This window comes from Brachyhypopomus gauderio, chromosome 14 (assembly GCF_052324685.1).
Source record: "Brachyhypopomus gauderio isolate BG-103 chromosome 14, BGAUD_0.2, whole genome shotgun sequence".
Lineage (NCBI taxonomy): Eukaryota > Metazoa > Chordata > Actinopteri > Gymnotiformes > Hypopomidae > Brachyhypopomus > Brachyhypopomus gauderio.
In genome coordinates this window covers 15408741-15429431 of record NC_135224.1, presented here as the reverse complement: position 1 = coordinate 15429431, position 20691 = coordinate 15408741, and the positions used below count along the sequence as shown (strand labels likewise).

General features: G+C 43.7%; 2 protein-coding genes across 7 annotated transcripts; one reads left to right on the top strand and one right to left on the bottom strand.

The window, feature by feature from the left end:
- Nucleotides 1–2955: 2955 nt before the first annotated feature.
- LOC143474894 (uncharacterized) lies at nucleotides 2956–5927 on the bottom strand. 5 transcript variants are annotated; one of them, XM_076972551.1, is made up of 7 exons: nucleotides 5752–5927; nucleotides 5308–5571; nucleotides 4630–4943; nucleotides 4459–4529; nucleotides 4313–4369; nucleotides 4165–4227; nucleotides 2956–4098 (listed from the first exon to the last, which is right to left on the bottom strand). In XM_076972551.1, exons 2-7 carry the CDS (start codon nucleotides 5466–5468, stop codon nucleotides 3964–3966), a joined length of 801 nt encoding a protein of 266 aa, XP_076828666.1. In that variant the 5' UTR covers nucleotides 5469–5571; nucleotides 5752–5927; the 3' UTR covers nucleotides 2956–3963. The 5 variants fall into 5 exon arrangements, with proteins under 5 accessions (XP_076828666.1, XP_076828667.1, XP_076828665.1 ...); XM_076972552.1 differs by lacking the exon at nucleotides 5752–5927 and having other exon boundaries at nucleotides 4630–4800; nucleotides 4873–4943; nucleotides 5308–5743; XM_076972550.1 differs by lacking the exon at nucleotides 5752–5927 and having other exon boundaries at nucleotides 5308–5743.
- A 76-nt stretch (nucleotides 5928–6003) lies between these two features.
- Nucleotides 6004–20202, top strand: sgip1b (SH3GL interacting endocytic adaptor 1b). 2 transcript variants are annotated; one of them, XM_076972549.1, is made up of 22 exons: nucleotides 6004–6547; nucleotides 7285–7348; nucleotides 7821–7845; nucleotides 7984–8040; nucleotides 8447–8504; nucleotides 9268–9452; nucleotides 9632–9643; nucleotides 11007–11031; nucleotides 11204–11279; nucleotides 11459–11535; nucleotides 11827–11907; nucleotides 11996–12070; nucleotides 13640–14347; nucleotides 14593–14702; nucleotides 15070–15223; nucleotides 15752–15863; nucleotides 16104–16259; nucleotides 16387–16519; nucleotides 17568–17770; nucleotides 18036–18100; nucleotides 18539–18703; nucleotides 18859–20202. In XM_076972549.1, exons 1-22 carry the CDS (start codon nucleotides 6538–6540, stop codon nucleotides 18879–18881), a joined length of 2574 nt encoding a protein of 857 aa, XP_076828664.1. In that variant the 5' UTR covers nucleotides 6004–6537; the 3' UTR covers nucleotides 18882–20202. The 2 variants fall into 2 exon arrangements, with proteins under 2 accessions (XP_076828664.1, XP_076828663.1); XM_076972548.1 differs by lacking the exons at nucleotides 6004–6547; nucleotides 7285–7348; nucleotides 7821–7845; ... (1 more) ...; nucleotides 8447–8504; nucleotides 9268–9452 and adding an exon at nucleotides 10424–10467.
- The last annotated feature ends 489 nt before the right edge of the window (nucleotides 20203–20691 follow it).

The window sequence follows — 20691 nt, the reverse complement described above, 5'->3', positions numbered from 1 at the left end:
GCTTTGAGATTTTCTAACCCGGTTCTCAGATGTTTCTCAGATGTAGCCGATGGAGCGATTGATGCAAAAACACCCTTTCCCTCTATGCGTTTATAATAAACATCCAGTGCCAGCCTCTACGCATTACGATGACGTCTTTTCCTTCAGAAAGACGTTACTCAGAAGTGTCGGCATTACTGTGCAATCACATCGTACCAAACAGCCCTGTTTTGTTGTTGTTGATGATGTTGTTGTCACTTTGGAATGGCCTGCAGGTTACAGTGCAGAATGAGGCATACAGACCGTCTTTTCTACGCCACCTTCTCTGCCCCCTTGAACATCCTCGTTACCGTATCCTTGGCAAGACCCAGCCAGAATGCGGCGTCATGGAACTGCCTCGTGGAACCGAGCAGTCTGGGACTGGCTTGCACGCACAAGAGAAAAAGGAGTCCGTTCCACCCTCTTGCGTTGTTGTGTAACAATTTGCCTGAATCTCTGCCATCCGAGTCAGCTTTGTACAGTAATACTACAGCAATTGCCCACATAACTTCCATACACACGCACAATGCAGTAGATGCAGTAGAGAGGGGCCTATCAAATATTTCATATATGAACACAGATACAGTACAGAGAAGTGTGTCCGAAGTCTGGACATTGACCGTGTGTCCGAAGTCTGGACATCTGTTTACCCTCCAAAATGTTTTTGAAATGCAGGAGAATTTAGGTTAAGTCTACTCTATTTCTGGAATTTATTGACCTGAGGGAATACAAACGTTACTGACCTCTGTAATACACACATGTAGCATTTGCTTTAAACTGTGCTACAAATCCTCCTTATGATCAGACAACGTGCACAGCTGTGAATGATGGGAACTGTAATTTTGGCTTCACGTGCGCCTTTTGACTGTGCTCAGAGCTGCGGGTGGAAGAGTGAAAGAGATAACGAAACAAATGAAAGGTTTGTGTGTATGTGTGTGTGTGTGTGTGTGGCAGGTGGTGGCCTACGTGTAGTGCGGATGGTAGGTCTACCTGCCTACACCTTTCCTCCTACCACCCTCATCGGTTCATCTCTTTTGCTATCACTCTGATCTACACGTGCACTGTAAACAACCGATGTTATCCCATTCACTTCACGTGCGCAGCTTCAACACACACACACACACACTCACAGAGAGAGAGAGAGAGTAAATAGTAATATTTAATATACTAACTTAATTTGCATAAAATAAGATGATTATGCGGCACATACATTTTGTATATTTATTAAAGAAACTGAAACTGAAAATGAAAACATGTAGTGGAACTGTTTATTTTGCTCTTGTTTACCTATATCTTTGACATAGTCATGCTGACGTAGACGTCTGTCTGAAAGCACACTGACTGCAGACCCATAGGAAGACGTTTATGCAAACCGCTGTAGACTCTTGGAGCAGTCAAGGCCCATAGAAGATCATTGGCGCCATCTGGTGGTTGCAACTGAAATGGCGGTTATAGAACTGGTATACATCTTCAGTTTGTGTATAAATTAATTCTCTTTTCTTAAATGCCGGTCAGCAACACAGCTCGTGTTTAATCCTCCTTCTCTCACTGTGAACCTAAATGATAGGCAAAGTGCTACATATTAGCTATTTGTACATCTTTTCCAATGACATTTTGAAGAAACGCCAATGACCAAAGGTTATATACATGGGTAAATCGTTATGTGCTAATGTCAGTGGAGATCAGTTGCATTAGGTTAACTTTAAATTACTTTAACTTCAAGGACTCAGACAAATATCGTTAATCATTAGCCTCAAACACAGAAAGAGGAAAGACTGACACGGTGTAAAGAAAAGCCTCAACTTTCTCCTTTAAGATAAAAGCACTCTGAAAAGCTGCCATGAGTTTGCATTGAACTGTGCGAGCCTACCATCAAGCTGTCTTTAAGCCCTTCTTTCAACCATGGTGGTTATGTTCAATTCTGAATTGGGTTTAACTATGTTTAACAATGCACCTATTAGAGTGTCCATATTCCTGCCATCCGTGTAAGCGCCTACACTGGAAGAATGATGCCCAGAGGACATTTGGCAGAAATTAGGCTGATATTACTATAGCAATTACCCATCACAACCACATTTAGAGTGTACATGTTAACACAAATGCTTGGCAATTTCCCTTTAGAATCATCACCTTGGAATTGTGGTCCTATAATACTTTCATTTTTTTCTTTATATAACTGGAGGCTTCACAAAGTTCTCTGTAACAGGAGCTACTTGTTTATCTTCTTCCCTGGTTCATGTCCCCATCCCATGAAACGTGATGCCCTGGTTTTCTGCATTCTGTCACACGTGAGCCAGCTTATCGGGTAATTATCACAGCCATGAAACAGGTGTTTGGAACACAGAAGTCGTTCCCTGAGGCAGGTCAGTACTGGTACTAAACAGTCAGTTCAGCTTCATGACGGGTACTAAAAAGTCAGTACTGCTTCAGGACTTCAGGACACTAGCCAGCATATTTCTAGGTTTTCATAATTTCATAATAAAAACTGCCTGCATGTTTTAAAGAAAGCTTAAACCTAAAGCTTAACTAAACTAAAAACTTAAGAAAATGCTTCAGAATACAGAGATCTGACAAAATACCAAACATCCACAGGGCTTAAAAAACAACAAACAAAATTGCTTTATTTGAAACGCATGGATGATTCTGCAAAAAGGGACAAAAATACAGTTGGTGTATTAACCAGTCGCCTTCAAACCCTCTTACGGTGTTTTTACATATATGGAGCACGGGGTGTGCACAAGCAGTTAACAATGTGGACACAGCCAGAGGTGTAGTGCTGCAGTGTGGATCGTGGGTGCAAACAACGCGGCTGTCGCCCACGTCATTCGAAGGAAGAACTGGTTCTTTATTCTGAACCATTACAAGTTCTTGATGAACACATTACAGGCCATGAAACAACTTCATTAATGCATTACCACCCTTAAAGTAATCCAGATCTTTGCAAGACTTATATTTTTTTATTTATACAGATGGTTAGCATACTCCATAAAAATTTACAAGTCTGTATTTACTGGCTACTTCATTAAAACACCATCTTACACCCATACTTTGTTTCCACTATAGCTGCAGTTAGATTCTGTTCACTTTAAAAGTGTGCAGTACCAGACTCAACCCCACATTAGTGCTCAGTCTCTGAACTCAGGACCACTGTGGACTTCAAACCCACTAGCATTTTCAATACTGGTACAAAGGTTCATTTCATTGCGCTCATTTTCATACTTTTATAGAATTAAATAAAATTCATTCAAAAAAGGGAGAAGCTTGTGCTTTGATCAAAAGATGGGGGTTATAGTGAACTACTCACTAACAGCATATACTGACTGTATAAAGGTATTATATGAAAGGTAAAACTGTAACCACATTTTAACACCGTTTTACACAGCTTTAGATCTTTCATTTTATGATACACTATAGTACTTTTAGGAGTACCTTTAGGGAGAATTTTGTAGTCTGTCCTGAATGAGAAGCAGTTTAAGACCAATTTGAACAAAAGAGTTTTAAAAGCTGATTAACGATGTCCACTGCTGACGATCCATGCAGCACCACAATCCCAAGTCAATAAATGACTTTAAAAAGGGTTCCCAACTAGTCCCAAGGCTCCTGTATACGTTTCCTTGCCCAAACACATCCAATCAGCTCATCAATTTGTCAAGCTCATCACGAGTTGGAGGAGGTCTGGTTAAGTAGAGGGTCAAACTTGAACCTGTAGCAGAACAGAGGATCATGTGCTCCAACACACCTGATTGCAGGTACCACTTAACCCTCAGGTTGAATCACGTGCTGGAAAACGCAGATGACAGAAGCAGGCAATGCTGCTTGAAGTTCTCCCATATTAGAGCTTGTGAAGCCCGATTCCCGAGGAGCCCTTCCGAGGACCATGGGACTGTTGGGAGTGGACCGGCAATGACTTCAGTGTCGGGATGCATTTTTCCAAGGAACTCCGCATCATGGGGTCTTGCTCACGTCCAACTGTTTATCGAGTAACTGTATCTCCTTCTCGAGTTTCTTCATCTTTAGCTGCCGGTATGCTATCTCCTGCTTGAGGTACCGCTTGTATAAGGAGGTGACATCGTCGTCTCTCTGAAAAGACATAATTCATGACTCACTGCAGCATATCATCGGGCCACTTTTTGAACGAGAAGGTACCTCATCGTCGGCAGAGAGGCAAGGACCAGCCAGACCAGGTTCCTCTTGGTGTTCCTCACCCCCCTGAAGATGTGAAGGAACGTGGTCGAGCACAAGTCATGAGGTGACAACAGCAATGTCATCAAAAGTTTAAGGAATTAGATTTTACCTCTTCAGGATTCGAGCACACCACGATGTTCTTCTCATCATGGTCCGAATCAGAGTGCTGGGCCGAGAAATGGCACAGAATCCTGTTAAGTTCAGAGTTATTTTTTGACACTTGACACGAACAGAGAACAGGCTGTGTTTCCTTACATCAGTGGGTTCCTCTGTATTATCAAGAACCATTGCTGCTGGCAGTGTAAGCGTACTTGAACTTTCAGGCTCTGTAAAACAATTCAACGTTGAAGATCTCCGATTGTTAGGATACGCTAAACAATGGTTAAACTTTCAGGAAGGACAAAAGCGACGATCGGGGTGAACTACCTGTGGAACTGGGGCTCCTAACCCCAGCCTGCTCAGAAGAACTGCCGCAGGTCAGCCCGTCTTTGCTGGGATGTCCTCGGATCTGCCACAGGACCTGGGCTTCAGCAGGAGTGAAGCCAATCATGGCCAATCCCCCTCCAAGCCTCTGTTTTTGTGCCCTCTTCCTGTTTGCTAACAATCCGAGGACGCATTTCACATACACTGCTGCAGGCAGTACACAGCAAAAAAGCATTAAGCACTTACCACATTGAACAATGTTTTTGTATTTGACTTTGACCTGTTGCCATGTTCTTTTGACATTACTGGGATTGGATCTGAAAATAAAAGGAAAACACGCATAAATGTTGTTTACAGGATTAAATGTGATGAATGTTCAGGAGCTAAACTGCTGTTAATGCAACAACAAAACGAACGCATAACCAAACCAAGGTATCTAACTTGTCTTTACAATATTTCAAGGTCACAAGGGCCGGGAACATTTCATGGAGCGAGTTTTTTTTTCGATAGCAGTTATTTTGGGCTTATTTGATCCAGCTAAGAAATGAATTCGGTTTCCTGACACAGACTACCCCCAACCCTGAAACGTTTTAACCGACTGCTGCTTGGTCAAACAGGTAAGCATTGACCAACTTAGTTAAATCGATATTTAAAACGGATTAGAATCCTAAAGAAACTTACGCATTTAATCTCTCTGCTATTTTTTGCCATGCTTCCACTCTCGATTTAGCAGCGGCTGCTGTGTTGCATTTAGCCGTTATGATAGCCTTGTATTCCTCAAAAGTCTTCAAAATAATCTCTTGTTCAAATTGGCTAAAGAAAGCTGCCCTTTCTCTGGCCATCGTTGAAGATTATCATCGCTGGTTTTCACCTTCTTTTGACTTCTGAAGCAGAAATCAACCATCCGGATTACTTGAGTCTGAATCGAGTTATCGAGACCTCCTCCTAGAAATGGAGACACGCTATATCTTGTTAACTGTATCCGACTAAGTGCGGATATTAACGTCTGCATAAGAACCCGCTCGGCTTTTTATAGCGACGGCACGTCAAGCTGTGCGTTTTTAGCACTGGCCAAATCTCTGCAATGTTAAACAGCCTCCAATACTCAATTGTTTATGCACTTACCCCGGGGTGAATTGGGCAAAGGTGTCAGAGGACCGAGAACACGTGACGCGGATCACTAATCTCCTATTGGTTTACATGGGATCTGACATCATCACACCGACTGGGATAACCAGATTGAGAAATCTGGAGACTAGACGCACTCTTGCACCCAGGGACCGTTTTACACGCACTGAGTTTGCGCACGCACGCGCAGAACGCAATGTCTGTTATTCCATAGCCTACAACAACCTCGTTTAGGTAAATGGACAGAGATATTCTTTATTTCTTAAAGCTGGTAACGATGACCGGGAAATGCTGTAAATTAAATTATACGCTTAAAAAAATCCAGTATAAAGGTGCAAGCTTATTACCTCGGGCAGTTTGCTTTGTAACGTTAGACGGCAATATATATTTGTAGACTATAAGTGAACGATCCTTTTTATAGTCAGTAACTAAGCTGTCATGCAATGTCTTACGTTAGCCGAGCTGTGTTGTCCAACAGTGAGTAAACACGTCCCGTCCTCTCTTCGCCTTGTCTCTCCCACTACTCCCACCCCCATCGCCGCATCTGTCGCCAGCATCCCCCGTGTGATGGCGTGCGTGGATGCTGCTTCTTTAGTGACCGCGGCCTACCCTTCTCGCACAGTGAGCCAGCCGGAGAAAATGTTGGAGGTCCGCTGAGGACAGAGGGCGAAGAGAAAAACACATGGTTCTGGATTATGAACGGTTCCTTTATCGGCCGGGTTTTACTATAACCCCCGTCGGTCTTCGAACTCCCTTGATACAGTGGAATGAGAAACTGCAATCATGATGGAAGGTAAAATTATTTTTAAAAACGTATTTTTGTTTTTCTTTCCCAACATTGATAACCTGATTTGTAGTAACTCAAGCGTATAGAAATAACCTTTATTCCCTTGTACAACGCACAGGTACCGGTATGCTGTAGAGCGTTAGCTAGCATACTTTGCGTGGCACACCTCTCCTTGACGGAGATTGTTGGTCTCAGACGTTGTGTGGCAGACGTCCAGTTTTTTTGCGAAGTGTTCGTGGGTTTGTGCTGAAGACATCCCTAGTTCGTCCGTTCTTCTGATCAAGTGTCCAGAATATAAAGCGCGACTTATCTACCTTGCAGTATTTAGGCCCAGTCGTTCCTTCAAGGACCGTTAGCCCAGTGTTTTCACTTCTAACTATTATCCTTATTTACTGGATTTCAGTCCAATATGAGTAGGAATTTTCGCATCCTCTTAAACTTATCAATCACCCCTTTTGGGGCAGGCACATAAATCCTGCCTGAAACCATATATAACCTGGCGCTCATCCTCTTATTCGTAGTGAGTATGAAAGGTACGTTAACGGTCTGTTTACTTCATCACACTCACAGAGTGAGTCATTTGGCAGTTTACTTGCTGTTGGTGTTTATGTCAGACTCGCCCCCCTTACAGGCAACTATACAGGACACAGACTGAAAATTAACACTAGACGTCGTTAACAAAGAGGGGAAAAAAACTCCTGTCAGCCACAATGAACAACTCTGACTCCATCTCTCTTTCTCAGGACTGAAAAAGCGTACCCGAAAGGCCTTGGGGTTACGCAAAAAAGAAAAGGACTCTGACTCCACGTGAGTGATACAGTCCTTGTTCCTCAACTTTACAAGATCAGCACTAAATAAACAAGATTAGTATTGGTTCTGAAGCTATTAACTTTTGGACACATATGTACTCAGAATATCAAAATCTAATCCGACACATTGATTTAACCACACACAATATGTAATACAGACCATACTTTGTGTGTCATAGGCAGTTCGTTCACACCATCAGTGTGAAAGTGTGTAGATACTCTGAATCAGTGTTTTTTAACTCAGAACTCAGGACCCACCAGATGCTGAACAGTACAAACGTCTGAACAGTACCTGAACATCTGAACCAACCACTGAATACCTGGTACAGGTGTACTGGGAGCTGGGTTAGCTCAAAGATATGAACCATGCAGAGGGTTCTGTGATCTGGGCTAAGGAACACCACACTAAATAATCAAATATTTATATATCATGAAACAATTTATTGAATGTGCTTTTTATTATATTGTAGGGGATCCCCAGATAAGGACAAATCCGTAAGTTCACACGCTAACAAACTTCTTCATTAGACCTGTTTGAAAATGAACAATCCTGGATAATTTTTATCTAGTGTATATGGTAATGAACATCAGCTGTCTTGCTTTATAATAAGTTTTGCTTTCTGTAACTACCAGAAAAAAGCAAACGGAGCACCCAATGGTTTCTATGGCGATATAGACTGGGATCGATATGTAAGCACAACTCTTTGAACTTCAGTTTGACTTTGTTAAATGGGAATTTAACCCCTGAACATGTGATCAGCTACTACTGGTATGAAAGACAATCTAATGGATTTTGAGTTTGTTGAAATCACATGGAGCAAAGACTTGCCCTATAACTTTCTAAATCAGCAAAACGATCCAGGATCTCCTCCAAGATGCACATAGCCTTGAGCATCTCCATGTTCTGCGTTATGTTGCCATGGTTTCCCATCATCCCCCAAACACACAGTGCCGGAAAGGAAAACCATCCAAAAATCACCTGCTGCCTTTCTTAGCTGACTGTGAAAAACAAAAGCCTTCCATAAGTGATTGCAGCGTTTGTTTTTCTGTGTGGATTTGCCCTGCCCAACACTGGACCTTCTCTCTTGTGTTCCAGAACTCTCCGGACGTGGATGATGAGGGATACAGCGTTAGGCCTGGAAGCCAAGTTGGAAATATCCTTCTTAAGCGCAGAGCTTCAGCGAGCATATAACGGAGCACGGCAAAGATCTGCATGTTCTCAGAACTGTGCACCAGACCGTCTGCCATGTACTGCTAGGTTGTCAGGGTAGAGGTAACATTCTTAGCATCCTCCACAGTGAGGCGTCCAGTGGAAATCACTTCGTAGTGGCTTCCTATGCTGTTTGAATTCTAGTGGCCTTGCGTAAACGTCGTTCTTGTCTAACGCACCCTTGTAGCACTGTGTTAATTGGGTCGTCAATTATGCAATACCCCCTCAAGCTCTCAGGAACTTGTTCCATGTCACTGTTGCCTTTGCTTTGCTCTGTAGGGGCTCTGGATTCACTGTAAAGTTGCAGACTGTACACATGAAATGAATTGAATTGAATTATGTAAATGTGATATTGAGCTCAGATATATATATAGGCGGTATGCCCACATTTAATTTGTGGCTCGGATCAACAGGTTATGGTGTTAATTAGCCTCCAAGGTGCAGCTATACTCTAAGGCAAACGTGTCTCCTTTCATGAACACAGCACAGGTGACAGGGTCTCCTGCTATCCTCGTTTGACTAGGAAGGTCATATACTAGCATTGACAAGGCCCCTTATTCAATTCCTCTGCTGTTTTAATGCTTTAAAACACTTTGCGTAATTGGCTGGACCCCATGACTCGAGCTGTGTTAACGCAGGCAAATATCACGAAACCACACAGATTTCAGGAACACTCTCTGAGGGCCTCTTCCTTAACTGGGACTCACCAATCCCAAAACTGAAGACCACCGTCTCGTCCAGCGAGTCGGACGGCGAGGACGAACCAGGGAAGAAGTTTAAGATTAAGATCAAACCGTTGGCACCAGATAACGGCACAGTGTCCACCATGGACGAACTGAAGGCCTCCGTGGGCACCCTGGCCATCTCCCCGTCGCCCATGGTAAGCCCAGCAGTAGTCTCCTCCCATTTTTTATAGTTTTATATACACGCCCTTGTTTCCAACCAATCAGTGAAGTCCATCCTGCATGAACCGTGCCAAGTGGGTGGTGATTGGCCAGGCTATGATGGACCAGTGTTTTGGCACTGTGCTAATGCATTTGCTTTTTCCTTTTTTCTCTCACTGCAACACAGAGGAGAAGCCCGGTGAGTGGACTTGATTTGTGATGCTTCACAGTAGAGACGTGTTGTGTGTGCAGTCTTCATTTTCTGTTCTATTCTATTTGTTTTTAAATGTGTACGTATGTTTAGAGAAGGTTGGGGTAATAGTTTTGTTTGTTCACTGACACACAAACACAGTTTGGAAGATGTGGTGGCAGGCAGTGTGTAAGCTGGACATGACATGTTGGCAGCTTTGTTGTAGAACACCTGTTCCCCTGAATATTGTTGCCCAGTCTAGTTTTGTAAATTTAAATTTTATTGAATTAAATACAATATAAGAAAAAATGTATAAGTGTAATCATTGATATTCTAAGCCTTAACCTATGTATGCAACATCTTTATATTTGTAAAGAAATAGTTAAGGAGTGATCCAGCATAAATAACTGAATACAACTGTCCTTCTTTGTTACATAAGACATTCACAGCAAGATCCAGATTCCCAGTTATTCGCGGAATAACAGTAATAGATTGTGTAATCAGTATAATAAATTGGCCTACAAGAAAGAATGAGAGAGCATATCCAGCTGAATTGCTTACTGATTCAGTTAGATCCTTAATAATGCCCTTTAATTGCTGTTTAAGGTTATGGAAGAAATGCCACAATTATTTTCCATTGCTATAAACCTTCATATGAATTGAATGAAGGTTTTTGGGCTGAGGTTGGTCCATGAAGCAGCATGTTGCTCATGTACGTGACTGTAGTCCTGATCATGATCAACCATGTGCCTCTTCATTTAACTATTTTGTCACCTGCTCTCTGACCAGGACTCTTCTTTCTTCCCTTTTGCTGATCACAGAGGCGCAGTCCGGTGAGTTGGTGTTGTGCAGTTAAGAAGGAAAACCAGAGTATCAGCATCTCTTGTATGCTATAAGGTTTTATATGAGGAAGTTTACAGCTTAAAGCATCATTTTATAGAGGCATGTCTTTTTGCAAAATGTCATGCTACTTTATGATTTTTTGTTTTTTAAAAGGGTTCTGTAAAGTTTGTAATGGGTAGTTGGAATGTTAAATATATTTTTACTAGTGCTGTCAATTCCAGGTACCACGATTAAAAGTCCTCACCAGGTTAGCTTGCTAGATTTTCTAATTAGCAATCTAGGTAAAATTAGTGGAATCAACACAATCCAGGAAGCCTGAGCAAAATCCTGGTGAGGACTTTTAATCGCGGCACCTGGAATTGACAGCACTAATTTTTACTTATAAAATGTTGAAAACTTAATCAGATCTTCATCTTGGATAATGATCTTGTGTGAAGCTGCATGTTGTATAATCTGTACTATATGGCACTCTCTTGTCTCTCACTGGTGTTTATGTGTCTGTTGCCTGTTCTTCTGTTCCTTTTCATAGTGCCCACTGAAACGAAACATGTCGAGTAAGTTTGTTGCTCAGAGATGTGTATGTGTGGAGCCAATTATTTAGTTGTAGTAAACTGCTTGTGTAGTGTAAATAAAGCAAAACGTTAAGTTTACGCTATGGCTGTTTCTGCACATTGTCATGCTGTCTGTGTTCAGAATGAACTTAGCTTTGGCTCTCTTGATGTCCAGGTGATGAGATTGCCAGGCCTAGACGTTCCACTCCGACACCCACTCCAACCCCAGGGCCTGGTCCCGATACACCCAGGTTAGCTTGACGTTTGCTAGCACACACAACTGTCTGGTTAGCCTGTTGCTAGTTAGCATAAAGGCATAAGATTTGTGCACTCTTGAGATGGCAGGGAACTCTAATCATGGACTGCTTATGAGTAGTATTTGGTCCTTGGTCTCACTTTGTCTCTACTTTGTCTTCTTGTTTTTTCACAGTAAAAGGTTATCAGACAATGCCACGGCTTTCTTTGGTTCACCGTTTGAGACAAACTTTGAAGCAGGCAACTCAGAAGGTAAACACACTAAATGAACCAAAATGCAATAACATGTGTAAACTGTTCAGGAATAAAAAAACCACACTACATAGTCAGCATTCTGCTTATCCAAGACAAAGCCAAAATAGAAACATTTTCTGTCTCGGCACTTGGATAGAATTTGCAGACAAAAGGAGGATTATTCATAGCTTAAAAAATGTACTGGGTATTTTTCTAGACCTAGAACCTCGGCTCTGTTTATTAAGACATTGACATGGTGAATATTTAGACGTCTCATAGTCCACTCACTAAGTCTTCTCCCCATATTAGTCTTTGTAGTTGAGCCGGAGCTATGGTGTCAGTCAACTCTACAGGCCATTTCCCCTTTGAACAGACTGTTCCCCTCGGGAGGTAACATACCACCAATCGAGCATTCTTACAGCACTCCTCTAGGTTATGAAGGCGGCCATGTTGTCTGATAATGAATCTGTTCCTGCAGCTCCACCTCCTCTTCCTCCAAAGAACATTGCTGCCACTCCACCCTGCCATAGCACGAGCTCACTGGAATCTTCTGGTCAGTTCTGCTAATTTTGTAGGCCTAGTAACTGTTTGCTGTGAAAAAAACCCATAAAATTAGTATGTGGGTTTCTGGGAACTGTCTGACAGTACTCTCTGAAGGCTTGTTTGTTTTGTTGGAGGTCTTTCTGAGAAATACCCAAAACAAACTTCTCAAAGTCTAAAAAAAGACCCATGGTTGGAAACAAGAAGTAGTAGTTGGTGAAAACATTGATTTTGTTATCTGTTCAATGTTACAACATATTTGAGAGATGGCCCTGTTTCCACTGTGTCTTCCTCTCAAAAGGAACCTTGAGAGAACCTATCCAGACATCACCCTTCCCAACTTTCAGAAGTGTTTGTCCACCTTTCTGATGGTTTTAGAAAGGAGCAGTTACATTCTCATTCTGACAGCACAGTGGGTTTGTTCCCACATATAGCTAGCTCTGGGCATCATCAATGTTGGCTGTGCCAAATTTATAAACGATATGTTTTGTGTAAATCTGTGTACTTTGCATGGAGAGCTTGTTTATCTTCGGGGAACCACAGTGTTATGCCATATCAAGCTTCACACAAGTTTTGGTTGTTGTGGTTCCCTGCTAGGTCCTTTGATCCAACCTGATTTAATTCACCAAGACTGATACATTGATACATATCTTAGGTTCTTAATACCTAAGATATTGTGGTGTTATCATGACATACATGTGTTATGAATGTCTTAGAAGGTTCTTAAGACACATAGGGTCCCTAAAAGAGGATCCTAAAATTATTTAGCTGTTGTTGGTTATGAAGTTGGGGGCAGCATGGTGGTGTGGTAGGTAGGTGCTGTTGCCTCACAGCAAGGTGGTCTGGGTTCGATTCTTGGTCCAGTCCGCTCTGTGTGGAGTTTGCCTGCGTGGGTTTTCTTCAGGTACTCTGGTTTCCTCCCACAGTCCAATGACATGTGTGTTAGCTTGATTGGTCACTCTAAATTGCCTGTAGGTGTGTGTGTGTGCATGTGTGTTGGCCATGTGGTGGACTGGCGACCTGCCCATGGTGTAACCTGCCTTCACCCAATGATGCTGGGATTGGCTCCAGCCAATTGGCTCCCCTGTGACCTTGACTAGCTAAGATAATGGATGGATGGATAGTTATGAAGTTCTAGGTTAATTTCGCTTGCCCTTTGCCTACTGAAATGAAAAGTGGAATGACAGAAAAAGTGTTCACCCTGACATTATGAGTTCACTGGTTTGAGCCCCAATGATGCCATTGGCCTGGAGTCCAAGAGAGCAAAATTGGCACTCCGCTCTGGGTGGGAGGGACTTCCTCAGCCCCTTGTCAATCACAGTGACACTTACCAATCGTGGACATCTGTGTACTTGTGCTATCCTCTGATGTGCTCTGATGCTGTGTTGCAGCATGGGCAGCAAATCAGAAAGATGTGGTGCTTGGCTTCACATGTCTTGGAGGAAGCATGTCCTTGCAGTACCCTCCACGGTTGGTAGTCAGTAGTCAGTAGCGGGTGGGAATTGAACAAATGAATCTCAGTCAGTAGTCTGTGGCTGCCACTTAATTAACATCTCTGCTGTAATTTTTCCTCTTTGGACAGGTTATTACAGTGTTGTTCCCAGTGTGAGAGGGGAGGGATCAGCCTCTGCCTATCAGGACGTTATATTATCGGACACTGTGGGGGGATCAGCTATGCAAGACTTGGACAATGTCTTCGGCCCTGCTGATACCCCCAAAACTGGAACAGAGATAGTACAGTCCAGCTGGGTCAGTTTCCACGATGGGTCCGATTCCAGGCCGCCACCCCCTGATGAGCCTGCCCCCTCCCCACCGCTGTCGCTGTCCCCTGCAGACTCACACTCCCCATCACCCCTTAATCTCCCACCTCCGGTATTATCCCCTCCCCCTCTCCACCCTATTCCTCCACCCGACTCTCCCCCACCCCCTCCACCCTCTACTTCCCCACCCCCGGACTCACCTAGCGACCTGTCAGCCGAGGAGCCAGCCCTGCCTCTGCCTCTGCCTTCTGCCTTCCAGGTCCTAGAGCCTGTCCTTTCACCCAGTACCCCTCTAACCCCTGCAAGCCCTGGCCTGCCACCTCTTCCCACCGAGCGGTTACCACATGGCTCTGTCCCGCCCCCCCTGGGCCTGCGAGACGAAGCCCGAAGAACCCCGGACTCTGTCGGACTAAGAGAGGAACTCTTCATGTATTCTTTTCCGCCCAAAGAAGTAGGCCCAGGAAGCCTGCGGGGCACTCCACCCCCACTGCCCTACAGGAGTATGATGGCCTCGCCTGGGCCCGGCAGTGGTGAGTGTACTCCAATCACCTTGTGCAGACTCACAGTGTGTGCTTTGGGCACACTGTCCACCAGGTGGAGCACTTCTTTCAAACTTATAAACTACATCCAGACACATTTGTTAAATAGTCCACATTTTAAACAAATGTTATGTAAAGCTTATCATTTGCTACCAGAAAGAATGAATTTCTGGAAATTTATTATGCCTTTGGTTTTTGTCATCTTGGTGAATGTGACTGGTTCGGGTTCTTCTCAGGGTCTTCGTCACCTGCACGTCCTGCCACGCCTCTGTCCGCAGGCAGTCCGACGCCACCACTGCCTCCCCGCCCATCCTCCCGACCTAAACTCCCACCCTGCAAACCCAACGTGAGTGACCTGGTACCACAACCTCACCTCCGGTTCTTTGCACCATCCTCAAAGTATTAAAAGAGCATTCTGAAACAAACTGAGAATTTTGCTTTCTGAAGTGTCACTCCCAAATCTCGTTCATTCAGTTATGCATCAAGAAGGTCATCAATTTTTCAAGTAGTCGCTCTGGGATTATGCCGGAATGAAAATTATATATGCCTGGCTACACACACACACACACACACACACCATCCATATCTTAGAAACCCTGAGCTGGTCATTGCTAGTCATTGCTGCCTGACTGAAACCAGAGAACGTTCTAACGGAGAGCATGGGTCGAGGTCATTATGTCAAACTGTCGCTCTGTTGTGGTGCTCGTCTGTAGACACGACCCTTCAGCCCACCTGTCCACTCATGGAGTCCTCCTCCGTTTGCTCCTCTGGCTCGAGCAGAGAGCAGCTCCTCCATCTCCTCCGTGACGTCGCTGAGCGCCGCGTCCACTCCGACGCTGGGCCGGGATCTCAACCTGTCCGTCACGGGTGAGCCACCTGTTGCCTGCGTATGGGACAGTTTGTGCTATGACAGGGATGTTGAACCCAAGTACTAGAGGATCACAGCACTGCAGAGTTTAGTGCTTATCCTGCTTTAAAAAGCCCAGATCAACTTGCCAAGGACTAGGTAGTCATAGGATTGGACAAAAGATTTAAATAAAGATGAGAGGCACATGGTTGATCATGATCAGGGCTACAGTCACATACATGAACAACAGGTAGGACTGTATGCAAGTGTGTAGTCGAAAATCCTTTACTGAAGCGATAGGCATAAACATAATCCTCAGACAAACCCAGGAAGTGAGAGAAGGAACAAAGGGACAAACACAAGCACACTGACGGGTAACAGTGGCATACATCCAAAGACTGACAGGCAAGTCTACAGCACAATGACATACATTCAAAGTTGAGATAATACTCACTGGGTTGGGAAAACCCCAGACTGTTGTAGTGAGAGGAGGATGGGAATCCAGACCTGCGTGTGTGAGTGCAGATATTCTGCTTTGTGCACTGCAGCCTGCTCCCGAGGGCCGAGTCCACTCACCATGGGCCACCAGGAAACGCTGCCCGTGGCTGCCGCATTCACCGAGACCATCAGCGCATACTTCAAGGGAGCCGACCCCAGCAAGTAGGCGCCACACAGCACAGCCTCCAGACCTGCCGGGCCACTTTGTTAGCCTTACTGCCACAGCACATATAAAAGCATGCGTAGAACAAGAGCAGGGATTAGCATCATTGCTAATGACCCAAGAGATCAAAGTAAAAGTACGGAACATCGTAAGTATTGATCTCTCAGCTCAGTCGTGCTTGCGATGGCGTAGCCTGTGTCCGTGATTCTCTGCTTTACCCCGGCTCCTGTGTGTTGCAGGTGCGTGGTGAAGATAACCGGTGAGATGGTGCTGTCATTCCCAGCAGGCATCACTAGACACTTCTCCAACCAGCCCAGCCCTCCCACACTCACCTTCTCCATCAGCCGCTACAGCCGCCTGGAGCAGGTGCTCCCCAACCCTCAACTCCTCTGCTGGTAAACAAAAACATAAACAAACTTCTTAGTGCTTCCATTCACAGTAGAAATGTATAGAAGTTGAATTGAGCACCATAGGATGAGGAGCACATGGGCCAGGGAGACATAACGCATGTCTTGTGTGCAGTGACAACCTGGCAGCCATCTCTGACTGTAAGGAGTTTTGGGTGAACATGCCCAACCTGATGTCACATCTGAAGAAAGTCGCAGAACAGAGGCCTCAAGCGACCTACTACAACGTGGATATGCTGAAGTACCAGGTGAGTTGGGCCTGAGGATGTAACGTGGTGGGTACAGACGTGTACACGCCGCATGTAACAACAGAGAGACAGGTGGACCCAAGTGCCTCACACTGACAGTGAGATTGGTCGAGCCACAAGTCAGTGAGAGAGAGAAATGTGCACACACAGCAAAAACTCCACAAACAAACAATGACGTGGAATACTCAACACGCACAGAAATACTCAACCGAAAGAATTCGGGAAGAAAGCAAACACAAAACAACGTGGAATAACTCAATGCGTTCAAAGTAACACTTGACCGTAATAACTCGGGAGGAAAGCAAACACAAAACAACGCGGAAAAACTCAACACGTGAAAAGCAAAACTCGACCGTAGAGAGACAGGAGAAAACAATAAAGGTAACTCAAAGGACGCAGAAAACTACGCATAAAAACACAACTAAGGATGCCAGGGGAAGTAACAGCAGCAGGTGAACTCCGCGACAAACAAAAAATCCTTCCCAAAGTAAAAGTATAACTACTAGGAAATATTACAGCTGGGGGAAAACTTGAGATGGGCCAGAGAGCAGCACAGGAGATAGGGACTCGAATAAGTGATAGAGAAACAAGAGAAAGAGCAAGAGAGAGGAAGGTGGTGAGCATTGTAACTGGGCAAACTGGCAGAGAGAGAAGTGAAGGGCTGAAAGCGCAACGGCATGACCACAACGATTCAGCAGTGATCCGTCACAACCAACGTCCTTAAATAACAAGGATAACAGGTGTGACGGATCACTGCTGATTGCGCCTATTCCGCCTGGTACTGACTTGTGAGCCCCCCCCCCCCCCCCCCCCCCCCCCTGGTAGCGGAAGGAGAGGCACCCGAGTCAGCCCTGACAGAGGCTGTGTGACACAGTTCCTACCCAACCTCTGCTGATTTAACACGGTTTCTACCAAAGAAGTTTAGTGGTCAGTCTTGCTTGTATTAGTTGTGAGGCGATCGCTAGTGCACTTTGTGTCACTCATCGGCTTTGTGTCAACCACGACACACGGTGGCATGGTGCATGAAGCTCTGAGCTTCTTTTTGCAGGTGTCCACGCAGGGCATCCAGTCGACTCCGCTGAACCTGGCCGTGAGCTGGCGCGGCGATGCCAGCAGCACCGACCTCAGGATAGACTACAAGTATAACACCGAGTCCATGACCACCCCCATGCCCCTCACCAACATCCATTTCGTGGTGCCCGTGGGCGGCGGCGTGACCAAAGTTCAGGCCATGTTGCCTCCAGCCACCTGGTGAGGACAGCCATCAATAAACATGTTCGTTTTATCTTATTATTGAGGAAATCTTCCTTTTTAAAATTCTGTATCTCCCTTTTCTTTAGCTCTTGCCTATTAGTTCTTTCAGCTGGTCTGTGATAGTTGTATGTTCCTCAGTGGCCACTTTACAACTGTCAGACTACTGATGTGAAAGGCCCTATAACAGTCAGTTTGTTATAAATGAAGTGTCTCATGTGATTGTACCTTTTTTTTACATTTCATTGTTGCATTGTGTATTAAGGAACCCAGAAACACATAAGATTCTATGGAAGATACCTGAACTCTCACAGAAATCTGAAAATGGAGGTAACAAATTTGAATTACAGTACTTTTGATTGAAAACTGTTTAAAGTTGCTACCAACGTTCACTCATATGTCATGTTAAACCAGTTTTAAAACAAAATCTCATATTTGGGGATTATTTGGGATTATTACAGAACATGTGCAGTAATCCTGATATTTAGCTCCTTCCTGCCAGAATTTTTCAATCTGAATATTGCTGAGTATATAAGAAGCTGTCGAGAAGGTAACACTCCTCCGTTGTCATTGTGTGAGGTTTGAGCAAGGAAACATGTCACCTCCAGAGAACGAAAGCAACAGGAAAGATCTTTTAGGTGCACTGATGGTGTTGGTGGATTGTCAAGTATAACCTCCCTTTGAGCTCCCCATCTCCCTGCCCCTCCCTCTCACTCTCTCTCTCTCTCCCTCTCCCGTCCTCTGACTCTTCCTCCTGGCTGTTCTCAGGAGTGGGGGCTCTTCTGGGTCGCTTCCAGTTAGCTGAAGGCCCAACCAACCCAGCCCAGCTGGCCGTGCAGTTCTCCAGTGAAGGATCCACTCTCTCCGGTTGTGACTTCCATTTGGTAGGGGCAGGCTACAGACTCTCCCTTGTGAAGAAGAGGTTTTCTGCGGGTGCGTTTGCCAGATAATGTATTTAAATCACATTCCTCACATTAAGGGAAAAAATACATTGTGTTTTAAATGATAAATTTTGTTTCAAGTTGTTCCTTGGCTGCTTTATTATAATACAGTTTGTTTCTCTTTTCTTCCCCTCCTCATTATAACAGGTAAATATTTGGCAGACAACTGATGCTGCTCTTGTATTGACAACCACAACAACCTTAGGAGTGAACGTAGGTGGGGGAGTGAGGGTGCAACTAAAAGAGACTTCTAAAAACATTTTTAATCCTTGAAGAACAAATCCTCAGCAAACACACCTGAGATTCCTCCTTTTGAAATATCATCAGTGTGTGTGTATATGGGAAGTGTGTGTGGGTGTGCGTGTGTGTGTGTTTGTGTGCGGGCGCGCGTTTGTATGAGTAGTAGCAGAATATGTGAATACAGTAAATTTCAGGATAAATGCAATACAGCACATTTTTGCTGGGTTTATGCAAGAAAGCAGAGGTTCCTTTTTCAGTTCAATGCACATTCTCTCTGCCCCCGAGTCTCCGTGTGTGGTTGCACACACTCAGCGATGTTCTATACTGTTAATCCCAGGGTTTGCTTAGCAAATTAACAATAGTAGTGGTGAGGCCATATTTATATTAATTTATTAGTTGGTGTGTCCACCCCCCACCCTACTATAAAACAGTATAAGACATAATATCATGGAAAATTTATCCTGAACTTACACCCCGTGTGGGGGTTAGGTGAAGAATGGCGGTGGTTTCATTTGCAGGGGACTCGTTTGTTAAATCCTGTGAAGGGGAGTATCCAAAGACCTGGCAACACATTGCAGGAATCTCATAGGATAAAAAAGTATCACTAAAACTGGTGCAAATAAACAGGAAACATTAAAAAAAAACTACAAACAACATTTTTACAGGACTGCTTGTACTCAAAGAAGAAAGGAAAACGTAGGAGTCTGTGACCAACTGTCTTTGTTCGGATAACAGGATTTGTAATGTATTCATTTTGACATTGTTGGTTTTCAGATGTTGTTGAGTTTGGCTTATATGTCAAAGGATAGAGTGTTCATTTGGTTAGGATGTAGGGTTACTATGGTAGACATGACAGTACATAGCTAGATGTTGATATGCATAGTTACAGCCCCGGAATTTGTTTTTTATGCAAAAAAAAAAAAAAAACAATGTCTGTTCCATTTCCTATTGCATCAAAACAACTGCTAAGAACTTGATTCACATGTCTGTATAAGGAATTGGAGTTGGAGTCAAGGATGGAACATCCCTGAAGCTTATGCTCACTGTAAACGTTTTTCCACTTTGGTTTTCCACTACGTGGATTTTTATTTCCTGTAGCAATATAAAAAAATTATGTATAAATGTAACATAAGAATTGTTATATGTATATCCAAATGGATATAGACCTTAAATGTATCATAAGATTTTTTAATGTTAAATTTTCATTGTAAGTCTTCAAATTAATAACAGCACTTTATTTTTGTTTACTGATTTGTTTGTATGTTTTTGTTGTCATCTACTGTATATCAATTTTAACCATATAAATGGATCTCCTCATATCTAAAGTCCAAAACACTTTCCAAACTCCACTGGCTAGTACTGTATGATGCTATGGCAAATATGCTATATTTTAGTCATATTTTACTTGTTGTTTATCAAGTAGTTTGGAAATTAAGAAATTGGTTGTGTCTATTTAACGCGCTTTGTGATTGCAGTGCTCTAGGCCTTACAAGCCCGTACCAAGTTAGTATGTGAATCATTGCTTTCTGAATGCTATATATTTTTCATTCATTGTATCACGTTCATTCAGAATGTCTGGATTTTTTCCATTTTCGGCATGAGTCAGATTCAAAGGAATTAACTTGTACATAGAAGCCTAAATTAACCAGTGTAATAATGGATGCGGACTGTGTTGGTATAGGTAGTATGTTCTTACTTAACGATGAATTAGAGGTTTGCGATTGCATTGCTAAGAACTGT

Bases quoted from the DNA above. Each gene is read 5' to 3' on its own strand.
- LOC143474894 (XM_076972551.1), bottom strand. From the start codon at position 5,468: ATGGCCAGAGAAAGGGCAGCTTTCTTTAGCCAATTTGAACAAGAGATT. The intron at 4,370-4,458 runs GTAAGGAAACAC...TTCTCGGCCCAG, and splicing joins ATACAGAGGAACCCACTGAT to CACTCTGATTCGGACCATGA. The intron at 4,099-4,164 runs GTACCTTCTCGT...ATGTCTTTTCAG, and splicing joins GCCTCTCTGCCGACGATGAG to AGAGACGACGATGTCACCTC.
- sgip1b (XM_076972549.1), top strand. The intron at 15,224-15,751 runs GTGAGCCACCTG...TGTGCACTGCAG, and splicing joins TCTCAACCTGTCCGTCACGG to CCTGCTCCCGAGGGCCGAGT. The intron at 18,101-18,538 runs GTAACAAATTTG...GGCTGTTCTCAG, and splicing joins ACAGAAATCTGAAAATGGAG to GAGTGGGGGCTCTTCTGGGT.